A 15,677-nucleotide genomic window follows, 5' to 3' on the forward strand; every position below is an offset into this window, starting at 1 on the left:
TGACATATTTTTAAGGATAAAGGTGTCTTTCTATGGACTGCTTATAAAGATGTCTGACTACAGTCAGACAAACAATTACTATTCACTGGTCATTTTAAGAACAGATACCAAGTTTTGAAGCGCTACTGTTTAGGGGTCCCAGGATGTACGGATCCTCCATGCTGTAGTTCCCAGGGATCTGATACACTTTCCCCATACAGTGTTATCTTGTTCTTAATATCAAAGGGCACTAATAACACTATGGTAGCAGAAACAATCTATTAAGCTTAATGCCTGTAAGTATTCATGTTAAAAAAACATGTCTATCGCTAAAGTTGAAAGCAAACATCTAACAGAACTTTCCTATGCCTTCCTTTGCTGTTAGTCTTGGTATGAACTTTTTTTCATGACTTGCCCATGCTTTTCCTGTACCTACATTTGTGCCAGACTGAAAGGAGCACCATCTTTTGCAGTTCTACAAGTGTTTAGATGGCTAATCTACTGGAACACTTAACCTTTCTTAAGCCTAAATTTTCCGAAAGAAATACTATGTTTACCGGAGCTGCTATGACCAGAGACATGTTGCCCTCAAATGTTTCTAAATGGTAACAGAAATAAAGCAGCAGTTTGTTTACATGGTGTTTAGTTAGTAGTAACACTTGGAAATCACTAAAGCAGTTCACTGCCTCAGACTAGGAGATCAGTTTTGGATCTATCATTGTTTTCACTCAGCTGCTTTGTCTAAACTTCCTGCAGCTTTTCATGACCTTGTTGAAAATACTGGAATTAACCCACCTGGAGAAGGACTGAAAACTCCTTCATTTCTTTTCTGTTAAAATAAATTGATCTCTGCTTAACCTGTGACCCCAATTTCTCTGTCTACTGTCTTTTGAATTATTTGTGCTCTACTGCCATTAGTAGTTTCAGTCTTCACAGGGATGGATTTCTTTAGACAGATATGTTTCTGTTCCCTGTCCTTTTTGAGTAAAGAGTCTCCATATATACGGAGATTTAGGAGGTTTAGTGATAATAACCTACATAGCAAATATACAGAAATTGTTCATCCAGTGTTTGGTGGGTTGTTTTTGACTTTTTTTCTGTTTAAAGTGAAATGTTTAGAGTATAAATACAGAGAAAATCTGTTCATTTTTTTTCTGTGCAGCTTCAAAGTTATGATCTGATTAGTTTGACTCTTTAAACCTTAATTAAAGCATTAGAAAATGGAGGTCTGATTCATCTTAATGTAGATAACTATATAGAAGATAAATGCCAGCATTGACAATATAGCAAGCATAGAATGATTTGTATAGATGCCCCTGCCCATAACACAATATAAATAATTACCATGATTGTTTACAAAAACCATTTTTCGCATTTGATTTCAGAGTGTCATGAACATGATGCATGTTATAAGTATTCCATACTCCTTAATGAAAGTGAATCCACTGTCATGGATACAAAAAGTCTGTCAATACAAAGGTAAGGAACAAGAATATAGAAAAGTATACTTGATAGTTAAACTCAAAAGTACAAATTGGTAGTAGAGCTGTATAGCGTTTGTATAGTGTATTTGTAATATTCTCATTCTTATTGCAGCAAAAGTTGCCTGTGTAAAATCCAGAGACATGCACTGGGCATTGGTGGCACATCGAGATCAAAGAGACATCAACCTTTCCTCGCTGCGTATGCTAATAGTGGCTGATGGTGCAAACCCATGTAAGCTATGCTTCTGCAGTCTAGTAGAGAATAGGAAGTGTTTCCTGTCTTGAATTTAAAGTTTCAATCTTCAGTCATCTTAGCTAAAATATTTACAAAGTATAGGGCTTGTCTGCTGCAAACTCTATGATATTTATAGAAACAGTGATTAATTTTGGATTTTTTTTAAATGTATTTTTCTTTAGCTAATCCCGAAGCAAACTCGATATTCCACATGAACTAAGGTGAAGTAAATCTGGTTTTGTGTAACATGACAGTCATGTATAAAGACTGAAATAAATAACCTTGAGCTATAGAAAGGATCAGTACATTTGTTCTGAATGATGTTGTTCAGATGCAGAAGTAACTGAGAATTTTAGGGGAATAATTTCACTACTCTAGAGAACCACATCTGGATAACTTCATGACAATTAATACCATGAACTGTCTCTTTGTGTTATTTAAGATAGCAACGTGTAAGTGTTCTTCTTGTTTGTAGTAGTTTAATTTCAGTTTCTGAGTTAAATCTTTAATCTGCCTCATACTAAAACTGTAATAAAATTAGTACTGTAGATCTGGCAGTAATGGCTTTTCTATAGTGACAGGACTTTATGCTCAAAAAATTAGTCTTTATTCCCTGTATGCATACACAACTGTGTATATATATATAGTTGTAGGAGCTATGACTTCTTTCCCAGTGGACATGGGTCCTTTTTAGATTGTTTCTCCTGAAAAAACCTCATATTCAATAGCAAGTTTGCAGTTTTAATAGTGTCTCTTCAGAAATCAGATTGTTTTTCTCCTCTTTTTTCATTTTCATTTTTTTCATTTTCTTTACCCCAGGGTCTATATCTTCCTGTGATGCATTTCTCAATGTCTTCCAAAGTAAAGGTCTAAGACAGGAGGTCATTTGTCCCTGCGCTAGTTCACCAGAAGCTCTCACTGTGGCTATTCGAAGGTACTGTGTTACACCAGTGAAAATAGACCCACTGTAGAATGTATATGGCAATTTGGGAAAAAAAAAAAAAGAAAAATATATTCAATTATCTGCATACTTCTGAATGACATTTTTAGTTCTCATTGTGTTTGTCCGAAGAAGTCATGCAAGAAGAATTTGTAGAATAATGATTTAACCTCAGAGAGCTTTATAATACAGTTCCTGTTTCTGTAATTTTATCTAATTTTAAATGACATAGACTGAAATGCAAAAACTAATTCTGTAAAAAGAAGTGGGAAAATGCCATCATAAGCATAAGATTAATTAAAATGTGAGAATTTAAGTGGAATTGCTATCGAGGAAAATCATGCTTTAAAATAGTCTGTTTAAAGAGAATTATGACATTCTGCAGATCGATTTTGGCTGACTGATGCTTATTAACCCTTCGTAGGTTCTCAGTCATCATCTGGAGATGTCCTTTGAATCTGAGGGATTTGTGCCTAGAAATAGAAATTCTAATGATAAGGCTTATGTATATGAACTTCAGTACGCAGCAGTCATGAGGGCTGTAGCACACACTAAATGGCATAGCTGTTGTCTTGTTTTGGCAGAGTTTTCCAAAAGTTGTGCCTTAAACAGCAGACACTTTGTCCTTAAGTTAAAATTCCACAGTCACTTATAGTTGTTTCACATGTTAAAACATACAGTATAAAAGTGTAAAGCACTGTCATAGCATTAAGTAAAAATACTTCCTGCCACAAAGTTTAAAATACACTGTCCAAGTGAAACTTAACTAGATTTTCAATTAGCTTTCCAACAAAACATAGCAGGAAGAAAGACATGAGGCCAAGCGTGTGGTTTACTTTCAGCCAGCTCATTACTAGCTTAAAACAAGCTGTCCATTAGGGCCTTATCGTGTCCAGGTTAGTTGTCTTTTGGTGAGCTACAGGATCTCAGAAAGCCCTTCACTGAGCTCCACCAGCCTGTTCTCAGCTTTATACGAAGGTGTACGCTGATTTTCCTTGCAGTGGGTTTCCTCAACGTAGGCAGTGCAGACCTTCACTCCTTGGAACGAGCTCTTGCTTGTAAGCGCAGAGAAGAGTGGATGGGCAGCAGACATCGCTTGTACTGAGCACTGATTAATGGGAACGGGTTTTCATTTCCTATGCTACCCCTGGAAAATCTGCGCCTGATCAGAGGTTGTGAAGTGGGAGAACTCACTGTATCTTCACATGCAATGGCTGATGTTCACTTTCTAGACTTGATGCCTGTAGCCATCTGAAGCACTAGAGATTCATTTTCAAATTAACTAGCATTGAGAGCTTATATTAAAAACAAACACAAGATATTATTAGCACATAAAATAGTGGATAATTAAAAAAAATATAGAAAAAAGGCATTTTTATCTTCAATGCCTCGCTGTGTAGTAACAGACTAACAGAGCAGTTCTTACTACAGTGAATGTTACTGAACACGTATCTCCTTTTTTTGAAGTGTTTAATGGTAGGATAGTACTATCTGAACTTGGGAGCTTTAGTATTTCTCGTTTTATTCAAGCCATCTCCACTGACAGTAAAGTTATTATCATACAGGTTCCAAACAGTTACAGCTGAAGTATGCATTAAAATCATTCCCTGCAGAGCACAGATCCAGAGACCTCCCTGTTAATGCTTCAACGCTTTCAAAATCTATGGTGTATTTCTACTGATCTTCCTACAAGGAAGATTAAGAAAACCAGTTTTCAGTTGAAATATTTTTGTAGTTTAGAAAAAGACAGTAATAGACTAATAGTACTTTAGCCTTAGAGCTGAAACATGAAGCCTGATATTTAAAGGAATATGTCATGCAAATAATTCTTTATGGTATTCCCCTTTGGTTTATTGCATATTAGTCTGAACCCGCTTGCTTAAGGGAATGCAGAATTTAAGAACAGGTCTTTTCCCATTTGAATGACTGGCAAAAGATAGTGTTAAAATAGATTGTATCTGAAAATGGTAGTAGTAACTGTTCTCAAAATGCTCTACAGCTACTCAGTATGAACAGATCAGCTTTGGAGTAGATGCATGTTGTCCCTCTGTCATAGTTAAGGAAACTAAAGGTGTAGGTTTGTCTGGTGGTTTAAGCTACATTTACTTAGTATATGAAGTAGGTGGGTTTATACCTTTGTTCAGTTGCTCCTACCTTAATCAAAGGCTTTCTCTTTGTCTAGCAAGCGGTCTTACAGAATTCCAAATCCAGTATTAGAAATATTGAATTAGTAAAGAAAATCAAAAATGTGAACATTAAACTAAATTATAAATACATTGGAATGGGGTTATTTATATCTCATCTTCTTTCCAAGTGATTTCTCTCCTTGTGCTTGGCAGAGACACTTGTTTTAGGGTTGTTCCCATATGAATATCATACACAGAACAAAATGAGATACCATATATTGAAGAATTATTGCTGACAGGATGCTTTCTAAGAGAATATATAGATGCTGTCAGGTGCTTAGATCCTCACCTCACTCCTCTGTCCTAGTCCTCGGACTGTATTCCTTTGTGGTGTCAGGTAGCTGGTTTCCTACAAGAAGAGACTCAAGCATGTTAACTGATGTCTCCTTCAAGGACCCACCTCAGACTACCAGGGTACCAGAAGTACCCTGAAATAGCAGCTCTGAAATGCCTGTGGACCCTGTCAGCCCTTGACTCCGACTCTTGCCTTCTGCACACCTACTTCCACTGCATGACGCTTTGATTGCACACTAACCTGGGCATAGTGGCTATCTCAGCCCAGGGCACAGCTCTATTGCAAAGTCCCCCAGCATGATCCTATCAGGCCATGTGCCTCCAGCTTCCCTCCCTAGCACCCCTGTCCTGACACAGCCAATGTTTTTTCAAGCTGTGCCGGCTTTTCTTTTTAGCAGTCTTTGAATGTGATAAGAAACAGAAGAAAATGTATGTGCTGAAAGTCTAGACGACCTCTGCTCCTAGAGGCTGGGAGAAGTTTTGTTTACCTGCAGGAGACCTTGCTTCTCCTGAGCAGTAAAATGTGTTTTGGGGAGGAAGGATGAGAGGAAGTTGATCAATAATGTTGCTGAAAGTTCCTTTTACATAATGGAAATGTTATTTATCACAGCTGCTTGTTTACTAGCACCATTTGTTATGCTCTAATGCGTTTTCAAGCGTGCCCACATCCTCCTTTTTTGACAATGTCATTTGAGAAATATGCCTCGTAAAACCTATTAATTGAAATTTATAGTGCTAATCACTGCAAGGCTTACATGAGCATGATTGGTTAAAGCCCATCTAGTATTTCAAGCACAACAGAGGAGAAATGTCATATGAAAGGACATTATCTGTTAAAAAATAGTTGTGTTATGATCGAGTATTGAGGAAAAATGCAGAATCTTGAACTAAATATTGTCTGGTTTACCCATCTTGAAAATAGCTGGAGCCAGGCTGCTCTGCATAGATGCATTAGCAACACTCAAATCAGCATCACATTATCTTCTGGTTTTGCATTTTCAATTGCAGGATAGTATAAGAATCTTTCCAGACATGAAAAGCCCTGACATGTTCTTCTGACTTAATAACTTGTCTACGTCAACATTCGTTTGCTGAAGCCACATTCTACATACGAATAATTGTATCCACTGATACAGCAGGTGGTTTTGTACTGAAACAAGTTGACAGACAGCTTGTACTGATGCTGTGAATTACATATGTTGGCAGTGAATCTGGGCAAACTGAGGTGTTACAAAGAGGCTGCATCCACAACATTTTGACCATGACTGATGAATGTGTAATGTGTTTTAATTTTCATGTAGTAAATTAGAATAGGAAGAATTCAATTCACTAAAATGGTGAAGTCTATTTACGGACATTAAAATGGTGAAGTATTCTTGCGTCCACAGATACTTGGCAGTGAATCTATTACATCCTAATTTCTTCTGTTTAGTAATTTTAAATGCTTAAGTATTTGGAGTAGGAAGTTATATCTGCGATTCAGACACAGCATGCTTATATTGTAATCTTGGTTTTGATACCAGTGTGCTAGAGTTACACTTTTAATCTGGCAGATGAGTTTGGTTTCCTAGTTCCAGGTTGCTTCAAAATTGGTCAAGTTGTTTAGTGATTTTTTCCAAATATTTAGAGTGCAGTTTCCCTCCATGGCATCTGCACTGCCTTTCAGTATTTTTAAAATAAGGCAAAAAAATCTTTACTTGAGTAATCAAGCAATCTTTCTGAATCTATCTGAAAATTAAATACAAGCTGTTTGGGGTAAATGTTAGGTGTTACTTTCATCTCTGCAGCCCCATATATGTAGGTGGCTGCTGAATGGGAATGTTGACAGACATAATTACTCAGAAATGACTGAAAACCAGGATTCTGTCAGGTCTGGTAGGGGAAAAAAGAAGGTGAAATTTTAAACTCAAATAGAGTATTTGCAACAGGAGTCCCTTAAGAATAAGTAAATGCTTGCGTCTGCCTCACGGATATAACACATGGTTGCAGGCCAACAGATGACAGCAATCAGCCACCAGGAAGAGGAGTTCTATCCATGCATGGTCTCACTTATGGAGTGATTCGAGTGGACTCTGAAGAAAAGCTTTCTGTTCTCACTGTCCAGGATGTTGGCTTAGTAATGCCAGGAGGTAAGAAACTTTCTTTGAAACTCACTATGATTCACCAGTTTACATAATTAGCTGTAGAAAGTCATAGATTGGCGTACTTTGCTGTAAGGCGACAAGCTCTGGGATTAGAACATGCATACTTGAAAAACATTCTAATCCAAAAGCACTACCTTATACAACTTCGTGGTTTGGAAATCCCGAGATTTCTTCTGTTTTACTGCAGTGGTTGTCTCTACTTGTGTTTTAAACAACCTGTCACTACATCATAACATCCGTTCCTTAACTGTTAGACACTGACAGAGAAAAGAAGAAAGTTAGAGTACAGTGTCTGGAGGCTATAAATAGACTTGGTAGTGAAACCTAGGCTAAGGATCAACAAAATTGCTATCTGAAGGCTTGCAGAATGTTTTTCCAAAGATCTCGTGCTGTCACCCAGTTATTAGAAAGAGGAAGCATGACTGAACAGTTCATGTTGATAATTCAAACTTAAACCATGAACATATGACTTTTTATAAGAGAGCTAGATTTTAAGTGAGATGTTATAAAGACTAGAACAGGATAATACTGTAGTTCTTCGTAGGAGAGTATCTGTTATGCACCAAAGGAATAAAACATAATGATGCATCTTACAAAATTTCAGTTGAACAACTTAAAATAAAGGAAGATAAGATTGGTTGTTATGATATAAGGTATTATTACAGAAGTGTCATCTTGCACTTCATGCTACATTCTGGTCATTTTAATAAAAGTGCATGCGCCTGTATATCCTCAGTGAGAGAAAGGTCATTCAAGATTCTTTACACTTGTACTTAAAAGAGATGCCAATTCATTTCTGGTCTCCCTTGTTCATCATATTCTCTTTCCAACTGCAAAAATCTACACATGCTGAACTCAAACTCCAGGGATTATAGCTAAAGCAGCATACATGATTCTTATTCACATGGCTGACACATAAAATAGTACTTCTTCCTCAGACCAGTGCTTTCTAATCCCTCCCGTTTAGCTCCTGCTGCCTCTGCAGTCCCATAAGACTCATAAGAGTGAGTCTGAGCTCTGATAAATTCTTAGTAAAACAACTGCAGTAGTCTGCTAGAATATGTTGATATGGTGTTACTTCCTACTTTGTAAGAGGTGGATTTCCTGATTCCTTGCCTCTCTGGCAGTAGTGTTATTATCAAGAGCTCCATTAGGGTGTTTCATTTTGCACTGGCTGCGCAGATCTGGTCTTCAGTATACAACGCTGGGAATGCAATCACATTTCACAGCAATATTACAGATAAACTGAATTTTAGACAGCAAGGCAAATTAGAGGTTTTTATCAGTGTAAAGAGTGAATTTACATAAAGATCTTTGCATTCTTTGTTTAAATGCTATTTATAATATAAATAACATTTCATAATGTTCAATACCTTAATGTTTGAGAAAGCGGTTGTTAGACTTCAGTCAACATACAATTTATCTGTTTATGTCAAAGTCTTTCCCACTGCATTTATATTATTCTTTAGTTCATTCATAATGTTTTTTAAAGTCCTTTGCTCTCCCTATAGCTATAATGTGTTCAGTGAAGCCAGATGGAATTCCTCAGCTCTGTAAAACAGATGAAATAGGAGAACTTTGTGTATGTGCTATTGCAACTGGTACATCGTATTATGGACTCTCAGGCATGACCAAAAATACTTTTGAGGTAAGCTGACCAAAAAATGCTATATAAGATCTTTCATTTAAAACTTTTTCTATTTCAGGATAATGTTTGACAGAAAATATTGGTAATAATAGTGTCAGAATACCAGTAATAATCCATGCTTGTGGTTTGGGACCTATACTCTAGCCAGATAATATGCACTGAAGCCCATTTCTTTAAGTGCAATAGTAGATCTTTATGTGGGTTTAGTTTTAGCTCTGAAGAGCTTTTACTTTAATTTTGAAAGAAGATACCAGTGGCTGAAACAATCAGAAAGAAAGTAGGAAGAAAGAAGAAGTTCAGAAGGTAATACTGTACAAATCTACAAGCTAGCTATATGCAGAATTTGATTGTTGCAAACAGTAGGAAGTATCTGAGTAGGAAGTAGCTGAGTATCTTTAAAAAGCAGTTTCCAACATTTCCACAATGCAGCCAGGATTGAAGGTTTGCATTTATACAGAATCTTGACAGATGAGGTCTTCAAGAGGTATCTGAATAGAAGAAGCAACTTTTTCCTCATTAGTCCCCACCTGCTTTTGTTTGAATTGCCTTAGGCAAAAGACTTTTTGCTTTGTGGAATCTGTTTTCCAGAAGGTTTCAGCTTCAGTGCAGACAGCTGTATTTATAGCTCTGTTGTACCTGCTTACTTGTTACCATTAACTTCTGCCGAAGCCACTATGAAAAGCTGAACAAATCAGAAAAATACTGAAAAAAAATTGAGCTGAGATTTTTACTAAGTTCTGATCCTTTTTTAATACTTGAGGAAAAGTTAAGAAAAATACATCTATATTTCCCTTAACAAATGCTCTGACATTACCATTTTTCATAGACCAAACATGGCTACTGTCTCCTGCAAAATGCAAATCTAAATGTTGTAAATGCTATACATTAAAGAATTAATGGAGATTAGTCGATATTATTCTCTATCCTGCTATTGAAGCCAGGAATCCTACTATGCTGTTGTGATCTGAAATTTGTTGATAGCTGATTGCTGTGTGACAAGTACAATTGGCAATATCCAGTGTAAATGATAATCTTGGATTTGCTGTATTTCAGAGTAGGAAGGTACTTACATTCATTTTCTAGTACTTGCTGTAATTGCATGATCATTCAGAACTGGGTCTGCAGTTTAACAGCGTATCAAAGACTGATTTAGACTTATTCCTAATGATAAGCAAATAAATTGCCATTAGGTGAGTCAAACCATTCACTTTTAAAGTTAAGCATGTTCTTAGGAGCCCTCTCCAAGTGGGCCTCTTTTCTGTTTTACTGTGTAATTCGTGTTGCAGGTATTAGAGAGTCAGAGTTTTGTGTTCCTAAAATCAATTATGGCTGAGGATGTGTAAGTATTAAATCTGTTCTAAAGAGTCACCCAGGGGCATCTGGCAGCAGATGACCTTTCTTTTTAGATAAGCCTTGAAGGACACTATGTAGCCATGGTCTTCCACTTGCCATTGTCTTAAATAACTTGCCTTTAGACTAGCAGTTTAAAGAAGCGACGACAGAAAGTGTGGTTTTGTCAGAATGCAGCTCAGAGTAGCTCTCATGCCAGAAGGATAACACTGTATTAGTTAGGATAGGAAAAACAGTAGAAATCTCTCCTGTGAAAGTCACATATGCGTCTTGTGTTCAAACATCTAGAAAGGCTCCCTGTAGGGCTGTATTTTCACTGTTAGACATGCTACGGAAGACATTATCACTGGTATTGTGAGGACTTAATTGACCTTAGATAAAAACATGGTCAGCTGCGAGAGTCATTAATGTGCAGTACCTTAAAATAGTTTCACTTCTACCCTGCATGTTTCTCTATATTGTGCTGGAAATGAGCGTGAGGTACTGAAAAGAACCTCAACTATAATGTTTACCATTTAATCTCTCAATAACCTATACGTAACACCTCAGGTTAGCTGCACTCTGCACAGCATTTTGTTTTATTCAATACTGTTTATGGTAATTTTTTTTAAGGTCATAAATGATTTGCAGAGCCATGGCTAAGGGAAAATGTGTATAATACACAGTGGGATTGAACCTAGAATCATAGAATCATACCATAGTTTGGGTTGGAAGGGACCTTCAAAGGTCCAATCCCCTTGCAATGAGCAGGGACATCTTAACTAGGTCAGGTTGCCCAGAACCACGTCCAGCCTGGCCTTGAATGTCTCCAGGAATGGCACATCTACCATCTCTCTGGGCAACCTGAAGTCAGGTACTGAAAATTACACACACTAGTCTAGAAGTTTCCTGACACTCCCTTCATGGTCAGTGAAGAGTAAAGAGCATCACCAGTGACCATCATCAGTTGGGGAACGACCTGTTAGAGAGTAGTGTAGGGGAGAGGGACCTGGGGGTCCTAGTGGATGGCAGGATGACCATGAGCCAGCACTGTGCCCTTGTGGCCAAGAAGGCCAATGGCATCCTTGGGTGTATTAGAAGGGGGGTGGTCAGTAGGTCGAGAGAGGTCCTCCTTCCCCTCTACTCTGCCCTGGTGAGACCGCACCTGGAATATTGTGTCCAGTTCTGGGCCCCTCAGTTCAAGAAGGACAGGGACCTGCTGGAGAGAGTCCAGCGCAGGGCGACAAAGATGATTAAGGGAGTGGAGCATCTCCCTTATGAGGAAAGGCTGAGGGAGCTGGGTCTCTATAGTTTGGAGAAGAGGAGACTGCGGGGGGACCTTATTAGTGTATATAAATATATAAAGGGGGAGTGTCATGAGGATGGAGCCAGGCTCTTCTCAATGGCAAACAATGATAAGACAAGGGGTAATGGGTATAAACTGGAACACAAGAGGTTCCACTTAAACTTGAGAAGAAACTTCTTCTCAGTGAGGGTGACAGAACATTGGAACAGGCTGCCCAGGGAGGTTGTGGAGTCTCCTTCTCTGGAGACATTCAAAACCCGCCTGGACACATTCCTGTGTAACCTCATCTAGGTGTTCCTGCTCTGGCAGGGGGATTGGACTAGATGATCTTTTGAGGTCCCTTCCAATCTCTAACATACTGTGATACTGTGTGATACTGTGACCTATTTACTTCATTCCTGAAGAGCTATCTGAGACAGCATGCCTGAAATATTTCACAGCATGATCTCTGTGCTGAGAATTGAAGACCTGTGTTTCTCTGTCTTACAGGTGTTTCCTATGACCAGTTCTGGTGGCCCTATCACTGAATATCCTTTTATAAGAACTGGACTACTAGGGTTTATAGGACCAGGTGGACTTGTCTTTGTTATCGGCAAAATGGATGGTTTGATGGTTGTCAGTGGAAGAAGACATAATGCTGATGACATTGTAGCAACAGCGCTGGCTGTTGAACCAATGAAATTTGTCTACAGGGGAAGGTTTGATCCTTTATTTTCTTTTATTATGTAGAAATCCTCCTTTTGCTTACCAGCTGTAACTGACACAAAATGCTTTTAGAAAACAGTGCCTAATCTGCACTGTGATTTCCCTCCATTGCTGTTTAGATTGCTAGAAAGCAGAGGGACGCCTTAGAGATTGTTGAGGCACACTTTAGATACCAAGGTCTGAAACTATGAGTATTAAAATTTCCAGTTAAACAACTGGTTAATTCTCAAGGTGATGACTCAACAGGATACTTTCTGTCTGAGTTGAGCATTTCCAATATGTTTAACACTGGAGTTCTTGAACATGACAGCAGTGCCTTGTGTGACCTTCCTGATTGTCTGAAACTGAGCTTGAGACTCGGTTCTGAAGAGCCTAACACAAGAACGTGCACTCGTACTTGGTCACATGGCAGACCTCTCACAAAATGATGTTGCGATTACTTTCTTCTAAGATGGGGCCAAAGAAGGTGCTTATGCTGGCTGTTAGGTAACAGCTTAACATCAGCCTAGGTGTGACCCAAACTTAGTGCTTTTCTTATCCCAAGAAAGTTCACTTCTCCAACCCTGCTGTGACATTATGCCTGTACTTACATGATTCTAGAACGAGGTCACCTATTTCTTCTCCAAAATTTATCCAAAACTCTTCTTATTGCTTTTCCCGCATAAATAAAATACTTTGATGCACCAGTTATTTGAGTAATAAATAACAAAATAATGATTAGGGAGGATTAACTTAGAATGGTTTTTTCATCTGTCCTGGCACTAAATGCTCTTCTCTCCATCTCTTCTATAGAATAGCAGTGTTTTCAGTGAGTGTGCTGCACGATGAAAGGATAGTTATTGTTGCTGAGCAAAGGCCAGATTCCACAGAGGAAGACAGTTTTCAGTGGATGAGTAGAGTTCTGCAGGTAATGATCTTTATGTATGTTTGGGAACTATTTTTTCTTGCTTTATATTCTTTTTATTGATCTTTCAGGCCGACAAGGTAACTGACATTTGTCTTTGTAATTCTAAGTTCACTTTCGGTTGCATTTGCACCTAATGAGCACAAAATTAGTTTCTTCTGAGTGACAGTTCCTATCTGGGCCACACATACTCTGAGAGTGATCCTTTCCCTAATCAAAATGCTATGAAAAAAACAAGGATGAGTTGAAGTAATAGCAAGAAGAGGGTAGTGTATGGTTTGTAAGGTTATAGTCATTCATTACTTAAAAAGGATAATGAATTAATGGCTGCATCAAAAGTATACGTATCTGAGCTAGATCTCCAGATGCATTTTTTTAATCATTTGGAGGACTAAAATCATTCTGGGAGAGAATTATGTGTCTCTAGTGCACCATGTTGATAGCTAAAATAAACTGAATGAAACACAGCCTACAAATACTGATTTCTGTCTACTGAAATGAAGTGATTGATTAGCTCAGATCTAGGTTATCTGCATAGAAGACATCTGTGTCAAGTAATCCAATTCCAGCTGTCTGGTGGATCATGCAAGGCACCTAGCACTGTGATGAAATCCACCTTGGTGGTGGTGTTTCACAGTTTGGTAAGACACAAGCTCACAAATATTAAAAAATCCAGATCTTCTCCATACATGTAGTAGTCTATGTTAAGGCAGTATCATTACCATACTCAAAGTTTTTTCAACTCTAGTGTCCAAATGCAAAAAAATAGATACTTTAGATAGCAGTCATCTTCCATCTCCTCTATCTGCATGGTTAAGCCAATTCTCACTCAAAAGTAATAGGTTTAGTGCAGGTGTAGTCAAATTAAGTCTGTTGCAACCTTGTGAAATGATCTCAGCTCTGTCTACAGTTGGTCACTTCCCTTTCCTACCTTCCTTTCTGTTCTTCCTCAAGGACTCTTCTCAGGTAAATATATTGCAAACATCTTTTTTGCTTTACTCAAGAGCCAAAGAAAAAAGATCCCACACAATTCAGGCAAGATGTTTTTATTCATTATTGCTTTGTACTGAATAAGAAAGGAAATCTGTCTACTGTATCCTTGAAGAAAATGAACAAATAAGTTTTCATCATCTCAAGACAGTTTTACCTTTTCTCTTGATTTAAAAGATAGCCACATTTCATACAGCTAGAGGCATCTCATATTCACAGTAGATCTCAATTATTGCCAAGAAAAGTTAGAACCTCTAGCTTGTCCATCACACAGAAAGCCTTTGAAGCACCTTGTCGCACCTAGGGCAACTATTGTAGAAGGAAAGGTTTTTGGATTGCCCATGCTTTGGCAATTTTTATCAGATAGCAAGCTCCTAAAAAAAAGGTTGAAACTCCGGATTTACACTAATCCTGTTTTGTCAGCTGAGCACTTCTGTGGCTGTTACAGAAATCATGTCTTACACCATCATAGTAAGTAGAATTCAGTACTGAACACTGTGGCAGTCCTGTGTCAAGTTGCTCCTGCCCAAAGTCAGTCCAGTTATTCTGTGATCAAGTCAGAGCAGCGTCTGAGAATGGTAGGCCGTATATCAAAGTATACATATGTGTGGCTGCTTTCATCGCCTGACTGTGAAGCCTGCAACTCTGCCATGTCTCACTTTGTGAACAAGAAGTTTCTGGTCCACTTCAGTTGAGAGCATAGATGGAGTGCAGAAGCCAGGAGCATGTGAGATTCTTAATGCCTCCTTCCCAAACAGTTTTAATGACAGATGTCAGGAAGTGATAACCAGTTGTATCTGAATCATCTGCTAGTGATGAGCAGCATAACGATGTCACACTTGTGTCATGACTCTCAATGACACCTGTAATAACAAACTCTACCAAATTACTACTCATTTCTGGTGATATTTATGAGACTCACCTGACACCCTGTGTGTGTTGCCTTGTGCCAGCCCTGCCCTACACTGCCTTCTTCTGCTGTGCCTTGCTGTGCATCTGAATCTCTTCCCAACAGTTGAGCTCATCAGTTTGCAGACCTTTCCAATGGGTTGCACATATTGTGACTCTCCTTGACCCTTTCTGCTCCTCAGGTAGAGCTGCTGTACATACAGGACTACGTTGGACTGCATCTCTGGGTTTTAGCGGAGACATGGTTGGAAGGGGTGATCAGGTGGGCTATGGAGTTTCTGGAGAGTAGTGGAGGAGGAAGGTATTTTGGTGACAGTGTGGGTGAAGATTCTATGTAACCCAACAGTTCAGTCAGATGGATCCTAGAGAATCATTCATATCTCTTAGGCTGCCGCAAACTGATTTGACCGTTCAGGTAGGGTTGTGGTTCCTGTGCCTGACAGACTGGATATTAGTTTTACCAGTGCCAGCATGCAGGCAGGACTTGACAGAACTAAGCAAAGCTAGGAGATCTGCTGCAGAACTGTAGAGTGTATCCCTGGCTAATTTTATCAGAATGAGATGTTTTCTCAGCTTGAATAACATAACAGTCTGAACTCTACAAGCTCTGATATCTCTGCTCCT

At 38.5% G+C, this 15,677-nt stretch overlaps 1 protein-coding gene across 1 annotated transcript in view; it reads left to right on the forward strand.

Moving 5' to 3' along the window:
• The window catches only part of DIP2C (disco interacting protein 2 homolog C), a gene marked incomplete at both ends in the record, with an annotated part of 321,979 nt that overhangs the window by 241,076 nt on the left and 65,226 nt on the right, over positions 1-15,677 (forward strand). Inside the window, 7 exons of the mRNA XM_080611663.1 lie at positions 1,365-1,458; positions 1,576-1,695; positions 2,518-2,632; positions 7,108-7,247; positions 8,774-8,910; positions 12,035-12,243; positions 13,043-13,157. Coding sequence (XP_080467789.1) covers positions 1,365-1,458; positions 1,576-1,695; positions 2,518-2,632; positions 7,108-7,247; positions 8,774-8,910; positions 12,035-12,243; positions 13,043-13,157 — 930 coding nt within the window. The remainder of the gene's footprint in view (positions 1-1,364; positions 1,459-1,575; positions 1,696-2,517; positions 2,633-7,107; positions 7,248-8,773; positions 8,911-12,034; positions 12,244-13,042; positions 13,158-15,677) is intronic.

Source organism: Psittacula echo (genome assembly GCF_963264785.1).
Source record: "Psittacula echo genome assembly, chromosome: 2".
Classification (NCBI taxonomy): Eukaryota; Metazoa; Chordata; class Aves; order Psittaciformes; family Psittacidae; genus Psittacula; species Psittacula echo.